The following is a 17,021-nucleotide window of genomic DNA, read 5'->3' as shown; positions in this document are numbered from 1 at the left end:
GAGTAATATTGTACATTATGTAGCTAGTACAAGTATAAGCAAAAATAGAAAAAGCAAAGTAAATGGTATCTTTGTGGTTAATTTTTTATGTTACGCTCAGGATCGATGTAGTGTCCAAACTATTGCACATATTTTCCATTCCAAAGATATATAGATTCCTACTCCAGTGAAATCCTCACCAATTGGAATAGAACTATGTGTTGATCAGTAGAACAATGGTAAGTAGAGAAATACGAATAAATGTTCAAAATGTTCCTTGAGACCTAACTCGAAAAATTAACCATAAAGAATGTTTTATATTCGCAGCCTTCAGGTGATGTGACATTACAAGTGTGATACATTACATGGACTTGGATGATCTTAGTATATAGTTATCGCTTGGCTCGGAGACAAACAGCAACACATTAGCAGAATCCCCATTTGTGACATTGGTAGATAAATACTACCCTTAGCTAAGGAGCAAACACAAATTACAATAATTCATCTGACTTTTCCACCCAATGATTACTTGGTACTGGATGGTCCCTTTTACCAGCTTAGCAGACATAAGCAGACAATGTAAGTTTTACTAAAACTAAAACTCATTAACAAATTTACATGCTGAAATGCATAAACAGGGGTTGGAAAAATTCTAAACAATCCTTCCCAAGAAACTGATACTCAACAAGGGCTTATACTCACATCTAGTCCCATCTGAAAAAATGGAACCGCATTGCCTTAAATAAAGCCAAGGGGCTTAACTAAAACTATTTAGGTATAGATTCATAACCAAAATCTCTCCAGTATGAAAAAATAGCATTGACAAAAAATTATTGGATTAATTGACAGGATATGATGGTATATTGTATTTGCATGCAGAACCAATCAAATGGATTGCGTATCCATAACCCTTAGATTAAAATTAACCCTTTTGCTCAGAGAAGAGTTTGCACTTAGTTTCTGACTATATATTATACCTCTAGAATCTGATATTACAAAGTTAAAAGTGTTATGTGACAGCTTATTGATTGGCAGGAGTCCACCTGCATCGGACTTGCACTGATAGGCAGAATGGAGCACTTAAATCTTTACGTTAGTATGGAGCTGAGGTGCTCATGGTCCACTGCTGCTCCATTCATTCCATATGGAGCGTTGTACTCAGATTTTTCTAGCAACCCGTTAGCGAGCGAATGGAGTAGCAGTTGGGTATCCAGTCTGCTGCTACATTTTGTAATTTTGATAAAAGTCCCCCATAGGGACTAAAAAATGTCCATTTTGCCAATCTATTTAGATCCAAGCAGTTGGACCCCCATTAATTAGTAAGTTGCCATTTAGGCTTTGGACAGTTGATAACTTGTTTTCAATGAACAACAAGTTAAAATAACACAGTGATCGATGTTTTGCATTAGCTTGCTGTAGTTTACGTTAAGCAGTTAAGATACTTTCAACATTTTGGTGCACATTATAAAGGAGCCTGTTCCTGAATGAATGGTTATGGTTAGTCCCCATGTTAATTTTCCTCTTTAATTCTATCTAGATTTAAAGATTAAATTATACAAATTCTTATGATATTTTGACATTTTCTAAATTGAATAATCCAAACTAATACCATGAAGAAAATAAATGAATGTATTTATTTATCTACTTCAGCTACTATCTAATCTTTACAGTTGTATAGGTTTGTCGTCACAAACTGACGGGCGACACTAAATGAATCCCGATCAGCAAATGATTTGGGGATTGGCGGTCATTTAAAAGCCTGTTTACACAGGCAAAGCACTTTGATGATGAGAATTCAATGTTATCATAATATAATATGATATAATAATGTAATATACAGTGTCATTCAGTATACATAGGCTTCCATTGTTCTTGACAGCACAAATCCTGCTTACAACCGGATGATGTTCTGCCAAGAACACCAAGAACAATGATCTTTTTTGCAACACAAAAGATCATTTCACCTGGCATGCAAGAGTTTTGGTCATTTTTTGGGTGATGTGCAGCCTGTTTAGACTACAAAATTATCATGAAACGCGTTCTCTTAAGAATGTTCATTCACAATAATCTTGCAGTATAATAGACATTATCTCCCTGCACTTTGTTTTGTTCAACCCACTGCAGGAAGAACCGGTTATAGAGAATGAATGCAAACATTTACAAGACACATGAACATCAGATGTCTTTTAGCCCTTTCCTCAATGGAGATTTTAACAGGTAGTGGGGTAAGATAAAACAGTTGTCAACAGGATTGGTGATGACAGATTATGTTAAACAACTAAGGAAAACTATGTAAACATTTTATAATAGTTACATTTCTGAAAAATATTTTTTTTATCTATGTGTAATGTAGTAATTTTCATTTCCAGAAAATTTGTAAAATTATAAAAGTTTGGGTTATAGATTTCAATAAAGTATTGTACAGGAAACTTTAACATGTCTGACTTCTTTCTATACTTTGGGCAGCACGGTGGCTCAGTGGTTAGCACCACAGCCTTGCAGCGCTGGAGTACTGGGTTCAAATCCCACCAGAAACAACGTTTGCAAGGAGTTCTCCCCATGTTTGCGTGGGTTTCCTCCGGGCACTCCGGCTTCCACCCACATTCCAAAGACATACTGATAGGGCATTTAGATTGGGAGCCCCATGTTAGCGCTATATAAATAAAAAGATTATTATTATTATAGTTGGTCATCTACTCTGCATTTTGAGGATGACAGGCCATTTTTCAGCAAGTGAAAGTACAATGAATTAAATATTTTATATTACCTTTTCTATTATAATGCTACCCCTATATGCTGTAATATACAGACAATCTGCTCAATATAGTTTTTTTCTTTCTTTTGTCTCAATATACTAAAATGTATGTGCTATAGGCTTCTCTGGAGCAAATGGGTTAAACATGCTGACAGACACAAAGTTCTTTCAGGGAATGAAAATCTCCCTTTGCTGGCATTAATCCTAGGGAGCTGGTATATATTTCCCCAATTTGCTACAAGAACCCCTAACAAAACATCAAAACTTTACAAATCAGTTTGTGTTTCAGGCTATGGTTTGTCAGCAAATAAAGAGAGTGTTATTAGTAATCCTGTCACTGAATCCAGAGTCTTTAACTAAGTAGCTTCTGAAATAAATAAGATTTGTGTTACAAAAGGAAGAGTAATAAGAGGAAAGTATTAGTAGGTAAGTGTTAATTGATTCCATTCCAGATGATCTCTTCGTATTGCACTGTGTTGCTTTGATCTTGCTTGACTTTCAACTTCCTCCTCATCACTGTCATCAGAGTCACCGCTTGTGCTGTCTTCTTCTTCCTCATCATCATCTTCATCATCTTCCATCTCTTCTTCTTCCTCACTTTCGCCTCCTCCTGGGGCATTAGTTTCATATTTCTATTATAAACAAAAAAGAGACCTCTCAAATATTAAACAACACTAATTGCAAGCATGAAATAAAATGTCTAGAGTAGTCCATAAAAAAAGCAGATATACGGGCATTGTAAGTATTGCATGGGGATCCAGAAATTAAAAGATACATTGGAGCCAATTGACTATTCAAAAGGTGTCGGACATTTACTAAGTGTTTTAGATATGTTTTGTACTCTTCTTTATACAAGGAGGGGCAAGCTGGGAAGGGTTTAAGATGCCCCACCGTGGATCAAAATATGGAGGAAACAAAACTGGTCTCAAAAACGCCAACTAAGCTAATGGGCAAAGTTAGAAAATTATTTTAAAAGATCAAATTTAATATCTAGCATGAACTGTGATAAATTTGCCACATCTTCAAACTTTTTAGTTCAGGTTTGCCCAGCATAAGGCCCATGGATCACATATGAACTGCCTAAGGATTTATTGTGGCCTGCAAAGAACCAGGAGACTTCGTTTCTCATCTTCCTATATGTCTTTCATCACACTGCTGATGTCACAGCAGTGCTGTGCTATGTGCTGCAGGGATGATAAAGAAGAGGGAAGTCTGGAAAGATGAGCTCAGGGCGTGAAATCTCATCATGGTACTTTTGCTACATGGAGACAAAAGGGATGAGAACAACTCCAATCAGAGAAGATGTCACCTATAAGGTACATCAATGTAAATGTTTATTTAAGATACTGCCTGCGTCTCATCAGTTCTGTGATTCCTTTATAGTTCGCAGTCTCATGAAAGCTGACAACAACTCCCAGCACCTCCTTACCATTGTTAAGGACATACTTAGAGTAGCATGTTCATGTGATTCAAGTATATAAAGGGCTAACCTGACACTGCAGTTTATAGGTGTACTAAGTTATGAAATGCATTCATGTACTGACAATGGTTCTGATGCTGCATTCATTTATTGACAGTAGTTCTAGTGCTGCATTCATGTACAAATGGTTGTTCTGATATTGTACACATGTAGTAGTCCATAACATGCTTCATGGCTATGTTAAAACTGAAAAATCCTCAAAATTTAAGAGTTTTGATACTGAGGAGGGTTTTGTGAGTTTCTGAACAAACTCCCCAAATCCTCCTCAAATACTTAAAATTTGATTCTCGTTGCCATTGGACTGACATAAGTTGTGTTTCCCTGGACTAGTGTAAATTTACACTTTTTATACAGAGGTGCTTGAAAGCTTGTGAACCCTTTAGATTTTTCATATGTCTGTACAAGTTTAACTTAAAACTATATCTGATTTTTACACAAATCCTAAAAGTAAATAAAAATATTGGCTCAGACCAATTAAATCTGTTGCTATTGTTTTTTGCTATCAGCTAAACTGTGTAGAGCTTCAGGTCACACTTTTGTTTTAGCATGAAGGTGCTGTTTTACACCTACTATGCTGCAGCTACAGGAACCCGATAAACTAATTTCTGCTAATATTGGTGCTGTACACAGCTACAACTCTTCTGCATTTGGTGCTTCTAGCCCTGCTTGTTTGTCTGCCATATTGCATACCCTGCTGTTCTATGTGTCATGCAGCAGTTCTGACTTCACTGCCTCATTACCTTTCATCTTTCATTGATACTGATCATCCTAACCTACTGCTTAGGGAATCTATCCTACCAGGTGAGGCCAAAACACAATAATCATACCAGGGTGTTAGGTTTAGCAGAACGCACCAAATAATTATAAGGATGGTATAAGGTGCGTTCGCAGCCTGGGGTCCACCGTGCAGAGATGGAACCTGCTGCTGAGTAATGACAGACTATATGGCGGTATAATGTGGATGCACACACAGGTTAGCTTCACCCGGTATGAAAGAAGCGAACCCTGTTGCGTCACAGGGTTGTGTTACCGCACAAAGAGCGCAAGCAAAGAGTCACAGAACTCTGTCCCAAGACTCAGGGAAAGTTTCTCTAGACCTCTTGCGGTCGACACCGCTACTGGGGTGTCAGAAATTAACAGAACTAATAAACTACTGCACAACAGTGCGTGCAGTGCCGCTCTGGCGGACGCCACTAACCACCCAGAATTGGGTCAGGAAAGCGCTCTATTAGAGCACGGCGCCGCACTGGCTGTCACTGCTATCAGACGCTGTATCGTGTGCTAGCTGTGCGGTATAGCACTGTCAGGCGCTAGGTAGCTTCCACCATTCACGAACTGTCAACAATAGGAATGGGAATGATTCAGAGCTTTCATCCATCGACAGGCATACATCCACACACACAATAAGTTTATACTAGTGCATGGCCATGCAAACCTTTTATAGCGGAAGCTCTCCAGGACCTTCCTAGTGGTCCAATAGGAGCTGCTACAGGACCTGAGCATGTGACGCCCGACCTCCAATGAGAGGTCATCCCTTGGGCATGCTCAGAAAAAGAAAAGCAGGACTTAGTCCCAGGGATGCCTGCTCTCTGCTGATCACTACTGGTTACAATGGCTGAGCCTGGAAGGACAGCAGTAACCAGCCGCACAGCATCAGCTTGAGCCAGATGCTGGGACCGATGTCTCTGCTGAGCAGGCTCTACTGCAGCTGGAGGAGAATGGGAGACCACAGCAGAGATGGTTTGAGATTCCCCCTGTGCAACACCTAACTTTACCCCCTTCTTTGGGCCTCACTACACTTGAAGGCAGCAATGAGCTATGGAGCCCAAATGTGCTCAACAGGCTCCCACCTGTCCTCTGGAGCATTGCGGCTTTAAGTTTCCTTATCTCGGCATGCTTAGCATGTAGATCTCTGCAAGGAGAAATTATACTTCTTGGACAACAGTCTGACGCCACTCACACAGCCAAACCAGATCTCCGCTTTGCACTGATGAGAGGCAGTACCACAAAACACAGTGCTGCAAATTGACATTCTGATTTGGCTATTATCCTAAGTCAAATGGCAAGGCTCGTTAAAGGGTCAACATTGACTTGTAGGATTGCTACCTTCCAATAGGTGGCACTAGAGTTCTAGCTCTCTTCCTCTCTGAAGAGCCAATTTGCATAATTTGTATTTTTTAGTAACCATGATTCATTGTTGGTAATCAAAGAAATAGTCCAGCTTCACTAATAGATTCTTGCTAATTTAAATTAAATCCATGCACAGGACATGAAAAGTCATGATAACAGGTGAATTCCTGTTAGTATAATGCTCGCATAAACGTTTTTCAGGTGAACACTCACCCTTGCTCATCATGAATCCTCTAAATCAAGAAACTATTCCAGCAGGTTCTTTTCTGAGATATTCTCTTTGGCTGAATAGAATTATTCCTTTGGTGATCATTAACACTTAATATAAATTTAAGATTAGCTCAAAAGGAATAGTGATATCTACTTGAAGGAGCAAATTTCCCATCTATACTTATCATAAATATCTGAAATATCTGCAATATGTTCAGTCAGCTTATAGGCTGAAGTCAGGTTCGATCAACACTCTTGTTTGTGTGGTTTAACTTTTTTCCCCTACCATTCTACCAAGACAAAATGCAGGGCTGATGTTCTTTTCAGGTTCTTTGGTCAATACAATGCTGATGAAGACATGCCGACATATTTTAATGAACTTTAATATATCCCTACTTCTATTTTTCCTTCTTCCATTTTCTTATCTAGAGGATATTCTCTTGTCTCAAAAGCATTCAGCCAGTAGGACTTAACTTCGGCTCATTATTTTTTTCTCTCTGCTCAACCAGGTGTAAAATGAACTGCAGAACAGCCTTTACAGTTTATACAGGTAGCATAAATGAAAGAAGACATGTAAGAATTCACGGCATCTTGTCTTCAGTGTGCACATTTAAATCAACCTGTTTCTAACATTTTGCAAGGTGAAAAGTTTAGCTTTCCACCCAAAACATCCATTTCATGTCTTATGGCAAGAAGCGAGCTCCTAACTCATCAGTAGTGTTGAGCATTCCGATACCGCAAGTATCGGGTATCGGCCGATATTTGCTGTATCGGAATTCCGATACCGAGATCCGATACTTTTGTGGTATCGGGTATCGGTATCGAAACAACATTAATGTGTAAAATACAACATTAATGTGTAAAATAAAGAATTAAAATAAAAAAATATTGCTATACTCACCTCTCCGACGCAGCCTGGACCTCACCGAGGGAACCGGGAGCCTTCTTTGCTTAAAATGCGCGCTTTTCCTTCCTTCCGTGACGTCACGGCTTCTGATTGGTCGCGTGCCGCCCATGTGGCTGCGACGCGACCAATCACAGCAAGCCGTGACGTAATTTTCAGGTCCTTCTAGGCATTCAGTATTTTAAAATTACGTTCCGGCTTTGTGATTGGTCGCGTCGCGGTCACATGGGCGACGCGACCAATCACAAGCCGTGACGTCACAGGAGGCAGGAAAAGCGCGCATTTTTAAAATTACGTCGCGGATTGTGATTGGTTGCGTGCCGCCCATGTGACCGCGACGCGACCAATCACAGCAAGCTGTGACGTAATTCAGGTCCTGAATGCAGAAATAGGCCTCAGGACCTGAAATTACCAATCAGAAGCCGTGACATCACGGAAGGAAGGAAAAGCGCGCATTTTAAGCAAAGAAGGCTCCCGGTTCCCTAGGTGAGGTCCAGGCTGCGTCGGAGAGGTGAGTATAGCAATATTTTTTATTTTAATTCTTTATTTTACACATTAATATGGTTCCCAGGGCCTGAAGGAGAGTTTCCTCTCCTTCAGACCCTGGGAACCATCAGGAATACCGTCCGATACATGAGTCCCATTGACTTGTATTGGTATCGGGTATCGGTATCGGATTAGATCCGATACTTTCTCGGTATCGGCCGATACTTTCCGATACCGATACTTTCAAGTATCGGACGGTATCGCTCAACACTACTCATCAGTCCTTAACAGATTATTCCATATGTAAATGTGGTCTCTATCCATCTGAAATTACTTCCCACATTTAAAAATCCCAATTGCGTTCATATTCCCTTACTTTGTCCTCTGTTAGCCAATACATTCTTCTCTACTGCTAAAAGTCCCTTCTTCTGCCACTGAGAGTAACAGAGTATGAAATTAACCAAAATCTGGACTGTAAGAGAATTCATGGGAATCTTTTCTACTTGATAGTCTAGAAAATGTACATTCCTGGAAAAAGATAATGGGTTTCTTAAATGGAACCTGTCACCCCCAAAATCGAAGGTGAGCTAAGCCCACCAGCATCAGGTGCTTATCTACAGCATTTTGGAATGCTGTAGATAAGCCCCCGATGTATTCTGAAAGATGAGAAAAAGAGGTTAGATTATTCTCACCCAGGGGAGGTCCCGCTGCGGTCTGGTTCGATAGGCGTCACGGTCCGGTCCGGTCTTACGATGATGTCCTCTTCTTGTCTTTACGCTGCGGCTCCTGCGCAGGCGTACTTTGCCTGCATTGTTGAGGGCAGAGCAAAGTACTGCAGTGCGCAGGCACCGGGAAAGGTCAGAGAGGCCCAGCGCCTGCGCACTGCAGTACTTTGCTCTGCCCTCAACAGGGCAGACAAAGTACGCCAGAGCCGCAGCGTGAATACAAGAAGAGGACGTCATCGTAAGAAGATGGGAGGTGCCAGACCGGACCGCGACACCCATCAGACCCGGGCCGCCCCTGGATGATTATAATCTAACCTCTTTTTCTCATCTTTCAGGATACATTGAGGATTTATCTTCAGCATTAGAGAATGCTGTAGATAAGCTCCTGATGCTGGTGGGCTTAGCTCACGTTCGATTTTGGGGGTGACAGGTTCCCTTTAAATGGATGTTCATGCTTTATTCTTACTTAAGAGATTGCATGTCAAGAAAATTCTTCCTTCTGTTATAGAGGTGTTGTTCCCACCTACAACTCTGCTGCTTCAAGAACCTGATCGCAAATTCATTTCTGCTAATAGTGGTGCTGTTCACATCTACCTTACAATCCTGCTGCAACAGGTACCTAATTACAAACTCAGGCCTGTGGATTCTGGTGCTGTTCACCTCTATAGCTATGCTGTTTCAGGTACCTGATAAAAAAACTTAAAGAAGCACTCTCATCTAACTGAAAAACCCTAATTATGTATACTATACTGCAGTTTTCCAATTTTCTATATTTCATACTCATAAGGTTCTACGACATTAAAAAAGCACTCCTATTCAAAGTTTTTATCCTTTTAATATATTGCAATCATCATATTATGTACTTACAGTTGCTCATTCTGTCTTCCCACCCAGGTAATTATTCTGTTTTCCATTAGGTATTTGACATAATCTATATACAGTGCCTACAAGTAGTATTCAACCCCCTGCAGATTTAGCAGGTTTAATAAGATGCAAATAAGTTAGAGCCTTCAAACTTCAAACAAGAGCCAGATTTATTAACAGATGCATAAATCTTACAAACCAAAAAGTTTTGTTGCTCAGTTAAATTTTTATAAATTTTAAACATAAAAGTGTGGGTCAATTATTATTCAACCCCTAGGTTTAATATTTTGTGGAATAACCTTTGTTTGCAATTACAGCTAATAATCGTCTTTTATAAGACCTGATCAGGCCGGCACAGGTCTCTGGAGATATCTTGGCCCACTCCTCCATGCAGATCTTCTCCAAGTTATCTAGGTTCTTTGGGTGTCTCATGTGGACTTTAATCTTGAGCTCCTTCCACAAGTTTTCAATTGGGTTAAGGTCAGGAGACTGACTAGGCCACTGCAACACCTTGATTTTTTGCCTCTTGAACCAGGCCTTGGTTTTCTTGGCTGTATGCTTTGGGTCGTTGTCTTGTTGGAAGATGAAATGATGACCCATCTTAAGATCCTTGATGGAGGAGCGGAGGTTCTTGGCCAAAATCTCCAGGTAGGCCGTGCTATCCATCTTCCCATGGATGCGGACCAGATGGCCAGGCCCCTTGGCTGAGAAACAGCCCCACAGCATGATGCTGCCACCACCATGCTTGACTGTAGGGATGGTATTCTTGGGGTCGTATGCAGTGCCATCCAGTCTCCAAACGTCACGTGTGTGGTTGGCACCAAAGATCTCGATCTTGGTCTCATCAGACCAGAGAACCTTGAACCAGTCAGTCTCAGAGTCCTCCAAGTGATCATGAGCAAACTGTAGACGAGCCTTGACATGACGCTTTGAAAGAAAAGGTACCTTACGGGCTCGTCTGGAACGGAGACCATTGCGGTGGAGTACGTTACTTATGGTATTGACTGAAACCAATGTCCCCACTGCCATGAGATCTTCCCGGAGCTCCTTCCTTGTTGTCCTTGGGTTAGCCTTGACTCTTCGGACAAGCCTGGCCTCGGCACGGTAGGAAACTTTTAAAGGCTGTCCAGGTCATGGAAGGCTAACAGTAGTTCCATAAGCCTTCCACTTCTGGATGATGCTCCCAACAGTGGAGACAGGTAGGCCCAACTCCTTGGAAAGGGTTTTGTACCCCTTGCCAGCCTTGTGACCCTCCACGATCTTGTCTCTGATGGCCTTGGAATGCTCCTTTGTCTTTCCCATGTTGACCATGTATGAGTGCTGTTCACAAGTTTGGGGAGGGTCTTAAATAGTCAGAAAAGGCTGGAAAAAGAGATAATTAATCCAAACATGTGAAGCTCATTGTTCTTTGTGCCTGAACTACTTCTTAATACTTTAGGGGAACCAAACAGAATTCTGGTAGGTTGAGGGGTTGAATAATAAATGACCCTCTGAAAAGACTTTTCACAATTTAAAAAAAAATAAACAAAGAAATAACATTCTTTTTTGCTGCAGTGCATTTCACACTTCCAGGCTGATCTACAGTCCAAATGTCACAATGCCAAGTTAATTCCAAATGTGTAAACCTGCTAAATCTGCAGGGGGTTGAATACTACTTGTAGGCACTGTATATATATATATAATCGTCTAAGGGACATTTCCGTCTGTTTGTCTGTCACGGAAATCCCGCGTCACTGAATGGTCGCGGCCGGCAGTCTGTGCAGTCACTGCCTAGAAGATAACTCTGCCTCCAGAGATTGTTTTACATGAAGGGGTAGATACCAGTGTGGTGTGTGATGGCCGCTCTGCTCTCCTGATCTTACTGCAGAGCTGTGTGTGATTATAACTGACACAACTGTACGTTCCTTTCAACTTCAACTTCCATCTTACAGGCAGTCAGGCTGTAATATTGGTGCAATACAGCAGAGCTCAGGAGCTGCATAAAATGCGTATGAAAGAAGACATAGTTCACTTCTCCTGTTCTGTGTTAGTTACTTGTCTCACACTGTTATCGTCCCCTTTTATTTACAATAAGCTCTGGAGGCAGAGTTATATTCTAGGAAAAGTCCTCCCCGTAGTCTAGAACAGATCAATTAGATATAAGAAAAAGGTGGATTTCTCTGGAAAAATACATCAGATCACAGATATCAAGGTATTATTTGTTAAGGGTCAAGTTCCCGCCTCTGCACAGGGGGACTCTCGGTCCATCTCCACTGCGGTCTCCCATTCTTCTCCTGCCGCAGTGGAGTCTGCTCAGCGGAGACGTCGGTCCCAGCATCTCACTCAGTCTGACTCTGTGCAAAGGGTCACTGCTGCTTTTCCAGCTTCTGCCATTGAAGCCAGTGCTGGGCAGCGGCGAGCAGACGCTTTTGGGACTAAGTCCCGCTTTTCTCCTTCTGAGCATGCCCAGGGTAAGATCTCTCATTGGAGATCGAGGGTCACATGCTTAGATACTGCAGCAAAGGCCATTGGTTCTCCTGGAAGGTCTTGAAGGTGCTCAGGCTTTGTGGCAGCTTCTCATTGGTCCTTCTAGGAAGGTCTTGTTCGTGCTTCAGCTATAAAAGGCTCGCATGGCCGCACGCCATGCGCTAGTATCAATTCAAATATGTGCTTTGCGCCAGTATGGTTATGCATGAATGGGTTCAGGGACCCGGCTGAAATAAACCACTAGAATACCGGCTTCTCCGGTGAGGAGATTGTGTGTGTGCATAACCACTGACTGCTATCAGTTCGGCAGCAAGCTTGTGCTCCTGTGAGGCTAACAGGGCGCAGTGCTTTCCTCTCACAGCTGCTCTGTGAGGTAACAGGTGCATTCCGCTAGCCCTAACATAATACTAGCGCCAGGGTCTGGCTAGTAAATGGCAGATGATCAGCATTTACAGCGGTACATCTAGCAGCTGGAGGGTAGGTTGGTGGTTCTTGAGCGCACAACCTCAGCTGTGGATGTTACCGCAGTCGCTGTTCAGGCTGCAAGTGTAGCTGCAGCCAGTTTGTCCTCGGCCACCCCTGCTCTGACTTTATCCCGTCTCCCACTTCCAGACAAGTTTGCTGGTGACAGTAAACTATGTCGGGGATTCGTGAGTCAGTGCTCCATACATCTTGAGCTTCTGGCTGCACGTTTTCCTACGGAATGGGCGAAAGTGGGATTTATTTTATCCCTTTTGTCGGGCAGGGCGTTGGAGTGGGCAATGCCGCTATGGGAGCGTAATGATCGTGTGGTGCAGAGTGCTCCTCTCTTCCTGGATGCTCTGAAACAGGTCTTTTTGGGACCTCATGTCACCCACGATACCGCGCTCCAATTGTTGGCAATAACACAGGGTGCGTCCATGGTCAGACAGTTCGCCATCCAATTCCGGACTCTGGTCTCAGAGCTGGAGTGGCCGGATAAAATCCTTATCCCGGTATTTTGGAAAGGACTGGCAGACCATGTGAAGGATGCCTTGGCCACCAGGGAGATTCCCGCAACACTGGAGGAGCTCATTACTATGTCTACCCGCATCGACCTCCGTTTTAATGAGCGGAGGTTAGAGCGGACCCAGTGTAGGCAAAGGTTTTGGCTGGCTCCCACCTTCACCAGACCTCTAGAAACTTCCGTTCAGGTGTCCGACCCGCATGAGGCCATGGAGGTTTCTCGAACGGGACCTAAGTCCCGGGCCGCTCGGCTACCCGTGGTTTGTAAAAATTGCCAACAAATAGGACATTATGCCAATAAATGTCCACGGCGGTCAGGAGAACGATCGCGTCTAGTAACCATTGGAAGAGGTTCACTAGATACAGCGGCATTTTCTTCCAAGTTGTCCTTTAAAGGGACAATCACGTTAGGCTCATCTTCTCTAACAGTCGAGCTTTGTGTGGACTCAGGAGCAGAGGGGAATTTCATGTCCTCTGCTTTTGCTCTGCACCATGCAATACCTCAGGTGATGCTCGCCAAACCGGTGACTGCTAGAGTAGTGAATGGGTCAACACTTCCCACACAAATCACACACCAGACTGTCCCTTTCACGTTATCCATGTCCACTTCCCACCAGGAGGTTATTTCCCTTCTTGTCCTTCCTGAGGGAATGGATTAAATTCTACTGGGAATACCCTGGCTCCATTTCCACTCCCCACATATTGAGTGGACCTCTGGGAGGATATTGGGTTGGAGTGAGTCATGTAAGGGCAGATGTGTGAAATAGTGCGTTCAGGTTTCCACCACTGAGATACCTGCAGATCTTTCTTCCCTTCCCAAGTGCTATTGGTGCTATGCTGACATTTTCTCCAAAAGGGCTGCAGAAACTCTTCCACCTCATCGCCCCTATGACTGTCCTATTGATCTCTTGCCTGGAGCTGAACCTCCTCGGGGAACGGTATATCCCCTCTCTCTCCCTGAGATGGAGTCTATGGAGAATTTGGCAAGAGGGTTCATTAGGAAGTCAGTGTCTCCTGCAGGGGCGGGATTCTTCTTCGTACAGAAGAAGAATGGGGAATTACATTCTTGCATCGATTACAGGGGTCTTAATGCCATCACCATTAAAAATAAGTACCCGTTGCCCCTGATTTCTGAGCTCTTTGACAGGTTAAGGGGAGCAAGGGTATTCACCAAAATAGATCTGCGGGGTGCCTACAACCTGATTCGCATCCGTGAGGGGGACAAATGGAAAATGGCTTTTAATACCAGGGATGGGCACTATGAATATCTGGTGATGCCCTTTGGGCTCTGTAATGCCCCGGCCGTTTTTCAGGACTTTGTCAGCGATATCTTCCGGGATATGCTTTCCACCTCGGTCGCAGTCTATCTGGATGATATTCTCATCTTCTCTCCAGATATTGACTCCCATCGGAGAGATGTTGGCAGAGTCTTCAAACTCTTACGGGCGAATTCCCTCTATGCAAAGTTGGAGAAGTGTGTGTTTGAGCAGGAGTCTTTACCTTTCCTGGGCTATATCATCTCCGCCAAGGGATTGGTTATGAATCCTGCCAAAAAACAGGCTGTGATGGACTGGCAAGAACCCCATTCTCTTAAAGCGGTGCAGCGCTTTATGGGGTTCATAAATTACTATCGCCAGTTCATTCCCCACTTCTCAACTTTGGTAGCTCCCTTGGTATCCCTCACCAAGAAGGGAGCGAATCCCAAATTGTGGTCGGAAGAGGTCTCCAAGGCCTTCACTTCTATAAAGTCTAATTTTGCTAGCGCTCCCATCTTACATCGTCCCGATGTGGATAAACCATTCTTAATGGAGGTGGATGCATCATCCGTTGGTGCTGGAGCTTTCCTCTATCAAAAGGATGCTCAAGGTCGGAAGCATCCATGCATCTTCTTCTCAAAGACCTTCACACCAGCAGAGAGAAATTACTCCATCGGGGATAGGGAGTTGCTAGCAATGAAGTTGGCCTTTTCGGAGTGGAGACATCTCTTGGAGGGAGCTCGGTTTCCCTTCCAAGTCTTCACGGACCACAAAAATTTTTATTTGCATACAGCTCAGCGGCTGAATTCTCATCAGGCCAGATGGTCCTTGTTCTTCTCCCGGTTCCACTTCACTCTCCATTATCTCGCCGGGGAGAAGAACATTCGTGCTGATGCTCTCTCTCGCTCCGTTGTGTCAACTGAGGAGGAGGAAGAGGAGCCTCGGCTTATTGTCCCTTCAGAGAGTCTGAGAACCATAGCTCCGGTTTTGCTAGAGTCTGTGCCTCTGGGCAAGACTTTTGTTCCCATCAATTTGAGACCGGAGGTTCTCTCTTGGGCTCATTCGTCCAGAGTGGGTGGACACTTTGGGACAAAGAGGACATCTGAACTGCTGGCTAGGACGTACTGGTGGCCACATATGGTCCATGACATCAGAGATTATGTTCGGGCGTGTGTCTCCTGCGCCAAAAATAAGTTTCCTCGACAACGGTCAGCTGGGTTACTCTATCCCTTGCCGGTGGCAGACAGGCCCTGGGAGATAGTCGGGATGGACTTTGTGGTGGGTTTGCCAAAGTCTCGTGGCTGTACCATCATTTGGGTTATCACCGATCATTTTTCTAAGATGGTGCATTTGGTGCCCCTTCCACAGCTACCTTCTGCACGGGCCTTGGCAGCGTTGTTTATTAAACACATTTTCCACCTACGCGGTATGCCAGACAAAATTGTCAGTGACCGGGGTCCCCAGTTTGCGTCTTGGTTCTGGAGAGAGCTCTGTCGTCTTCTCAGCATTGAGTTGAATCTCTCTTCAGCATATCATCCCGAGATGAATGGGTTGGTAGAGAGGGCCAACCAGACCTTGGTCACATATCTGCGACATTTTGTCTCAGCCAGGCAGGATGACTGGGCATCCTTGCTATCGTGGGCGGAGTTTGCGCTGAACAACGTCGTAGCCGATTCCACTGGACAAACCCCATTCCTCCTTAACTATGGTCAGCATCTGCGGGTACCTGTGCCTATGCCCGTGTCTTCCGCTGACTCCAGTTTGGCAGACTGGGCTGTGGAGGCACAAGATATTTGGGACCGCACTCAGGATGCCATTTGGGCCTCCAAGGAGAGAATGAGGTCCTCCGCCGATGCACATCGGCGCCCCGCTCCGACCTTTGCTCCTGGCAACTTGGTGTGGCTCTCCACCCGTAACATCAGGCTGCAAGTTGAGTCCACTAAGTTTGCACCTCGCTACTTGGGCCCCTTCAAGGTCCTCGAACAGGTTAACCCTGTGGTCTACCATTTAGCCCTTCCACCACCCTTGGGTATCACCGACACCTTTTATATGTCCCTCTAGAAACCCGTATACATGTCTCGGTTTTCCGAGTCATCTGCCAGGACATTGGGTTCGTCTACGGACGATTATGAGGTGAACGCTATTTTGGGCTACAAGGTGGTACGTGGCAAAAAATTATATTTGGTGGACTGGAAGGGTTATGGTCCTGAGGACAGGTCCTGAGAGCCTGCTGAGCACATTCGGGCTCCGCAGCTCATTGCTGCCTTCGAGCATAGCGAGGTCCAAGGAGAGGGGGCCCTAGGAGGGGGTGGTAATGTTAGGGGTCGAGTTCCCGCCTCTGCACAGGGGGAATCTCGGTCCATCTCCACTGCAGTCTCCCATTCTTCTCCTGCTGCAGTGGAGTCTGCTCAGCGGAGATGTCGGTCCCAGCGTCTCGCTCAGTCTGACTCAGTCTGGTTCTCCTGGAAAGTCCTGAAGGTGCTCAGGCTTTGTGGCAGCTTCTCATTGGTCCTTCTAGGAAGGTCTTGTTCGTGCTTCAGCTATAAAAGGCTCGCATGGCCACACGGCCATGCGCTAGTATCAATTCAAATATGTGCTTTGTGCCAGTATGGTTATGCATGAATGTGTTCAGGGACCCGGCTGAAATAAGCCCCTAGAATACCGGCTTCTCCGGTGAGGAGATTGTGTGTGCATAACCACGGACTGCTATCAGTTCGGCAGCAAGCTTGCGCTCCTGTGAGGCTAACAGGGCGCAGTGCTTTCCTCTCACGGATGCTCTGTG

General features: G+C 44.2%; 1 protein-coding gene across 1 annotated transcript in view; it reads right to left on the bottom strand.

The window, feature by feature from the left end:
- Window positions 1-1,154: 1,154 nt before the first annotated feature.
- The window catches only part of CLSTN2 (calsyntenin 2), a 1,535,903-nt gene continuing 1,520,036 nt past the window's right edge, over window positions 1,155-17,021 (bottom strand). Inside the window, exon 17 of the mRNA XM_077290847.1 lies at window positions 1,155-3,366. Coding sequence (XP_077146962.1) covers window positions 3,154-3,366 — 213 coding nt within the window. The 3' untranslated portion in view covers window positions 1,155-3,153. The remainder of the gene's footprint in view (window positions 3,367-17,021) is intronic.

Source organism: Ranitomeya variabilis, chromosome 2 (genome assembly GCF_051348905.1).
Source record: "Ranitomeya variabilis isolate aRanVar5 chromosome 2, aRanVar5.hap1, whole genome shotgun sequence".
NCBI classification, from domain to species: Eukaryota; Metazoa; Chordata; class Amphibia; order Anura; family Dendrobatidae; genus Ranitomeya; species Ranitomeya variabilis.
Note: the sequence above shows the minus strand (reverse complement) of the source record. Positions and strands in the feature narration are given on the sequence as shown.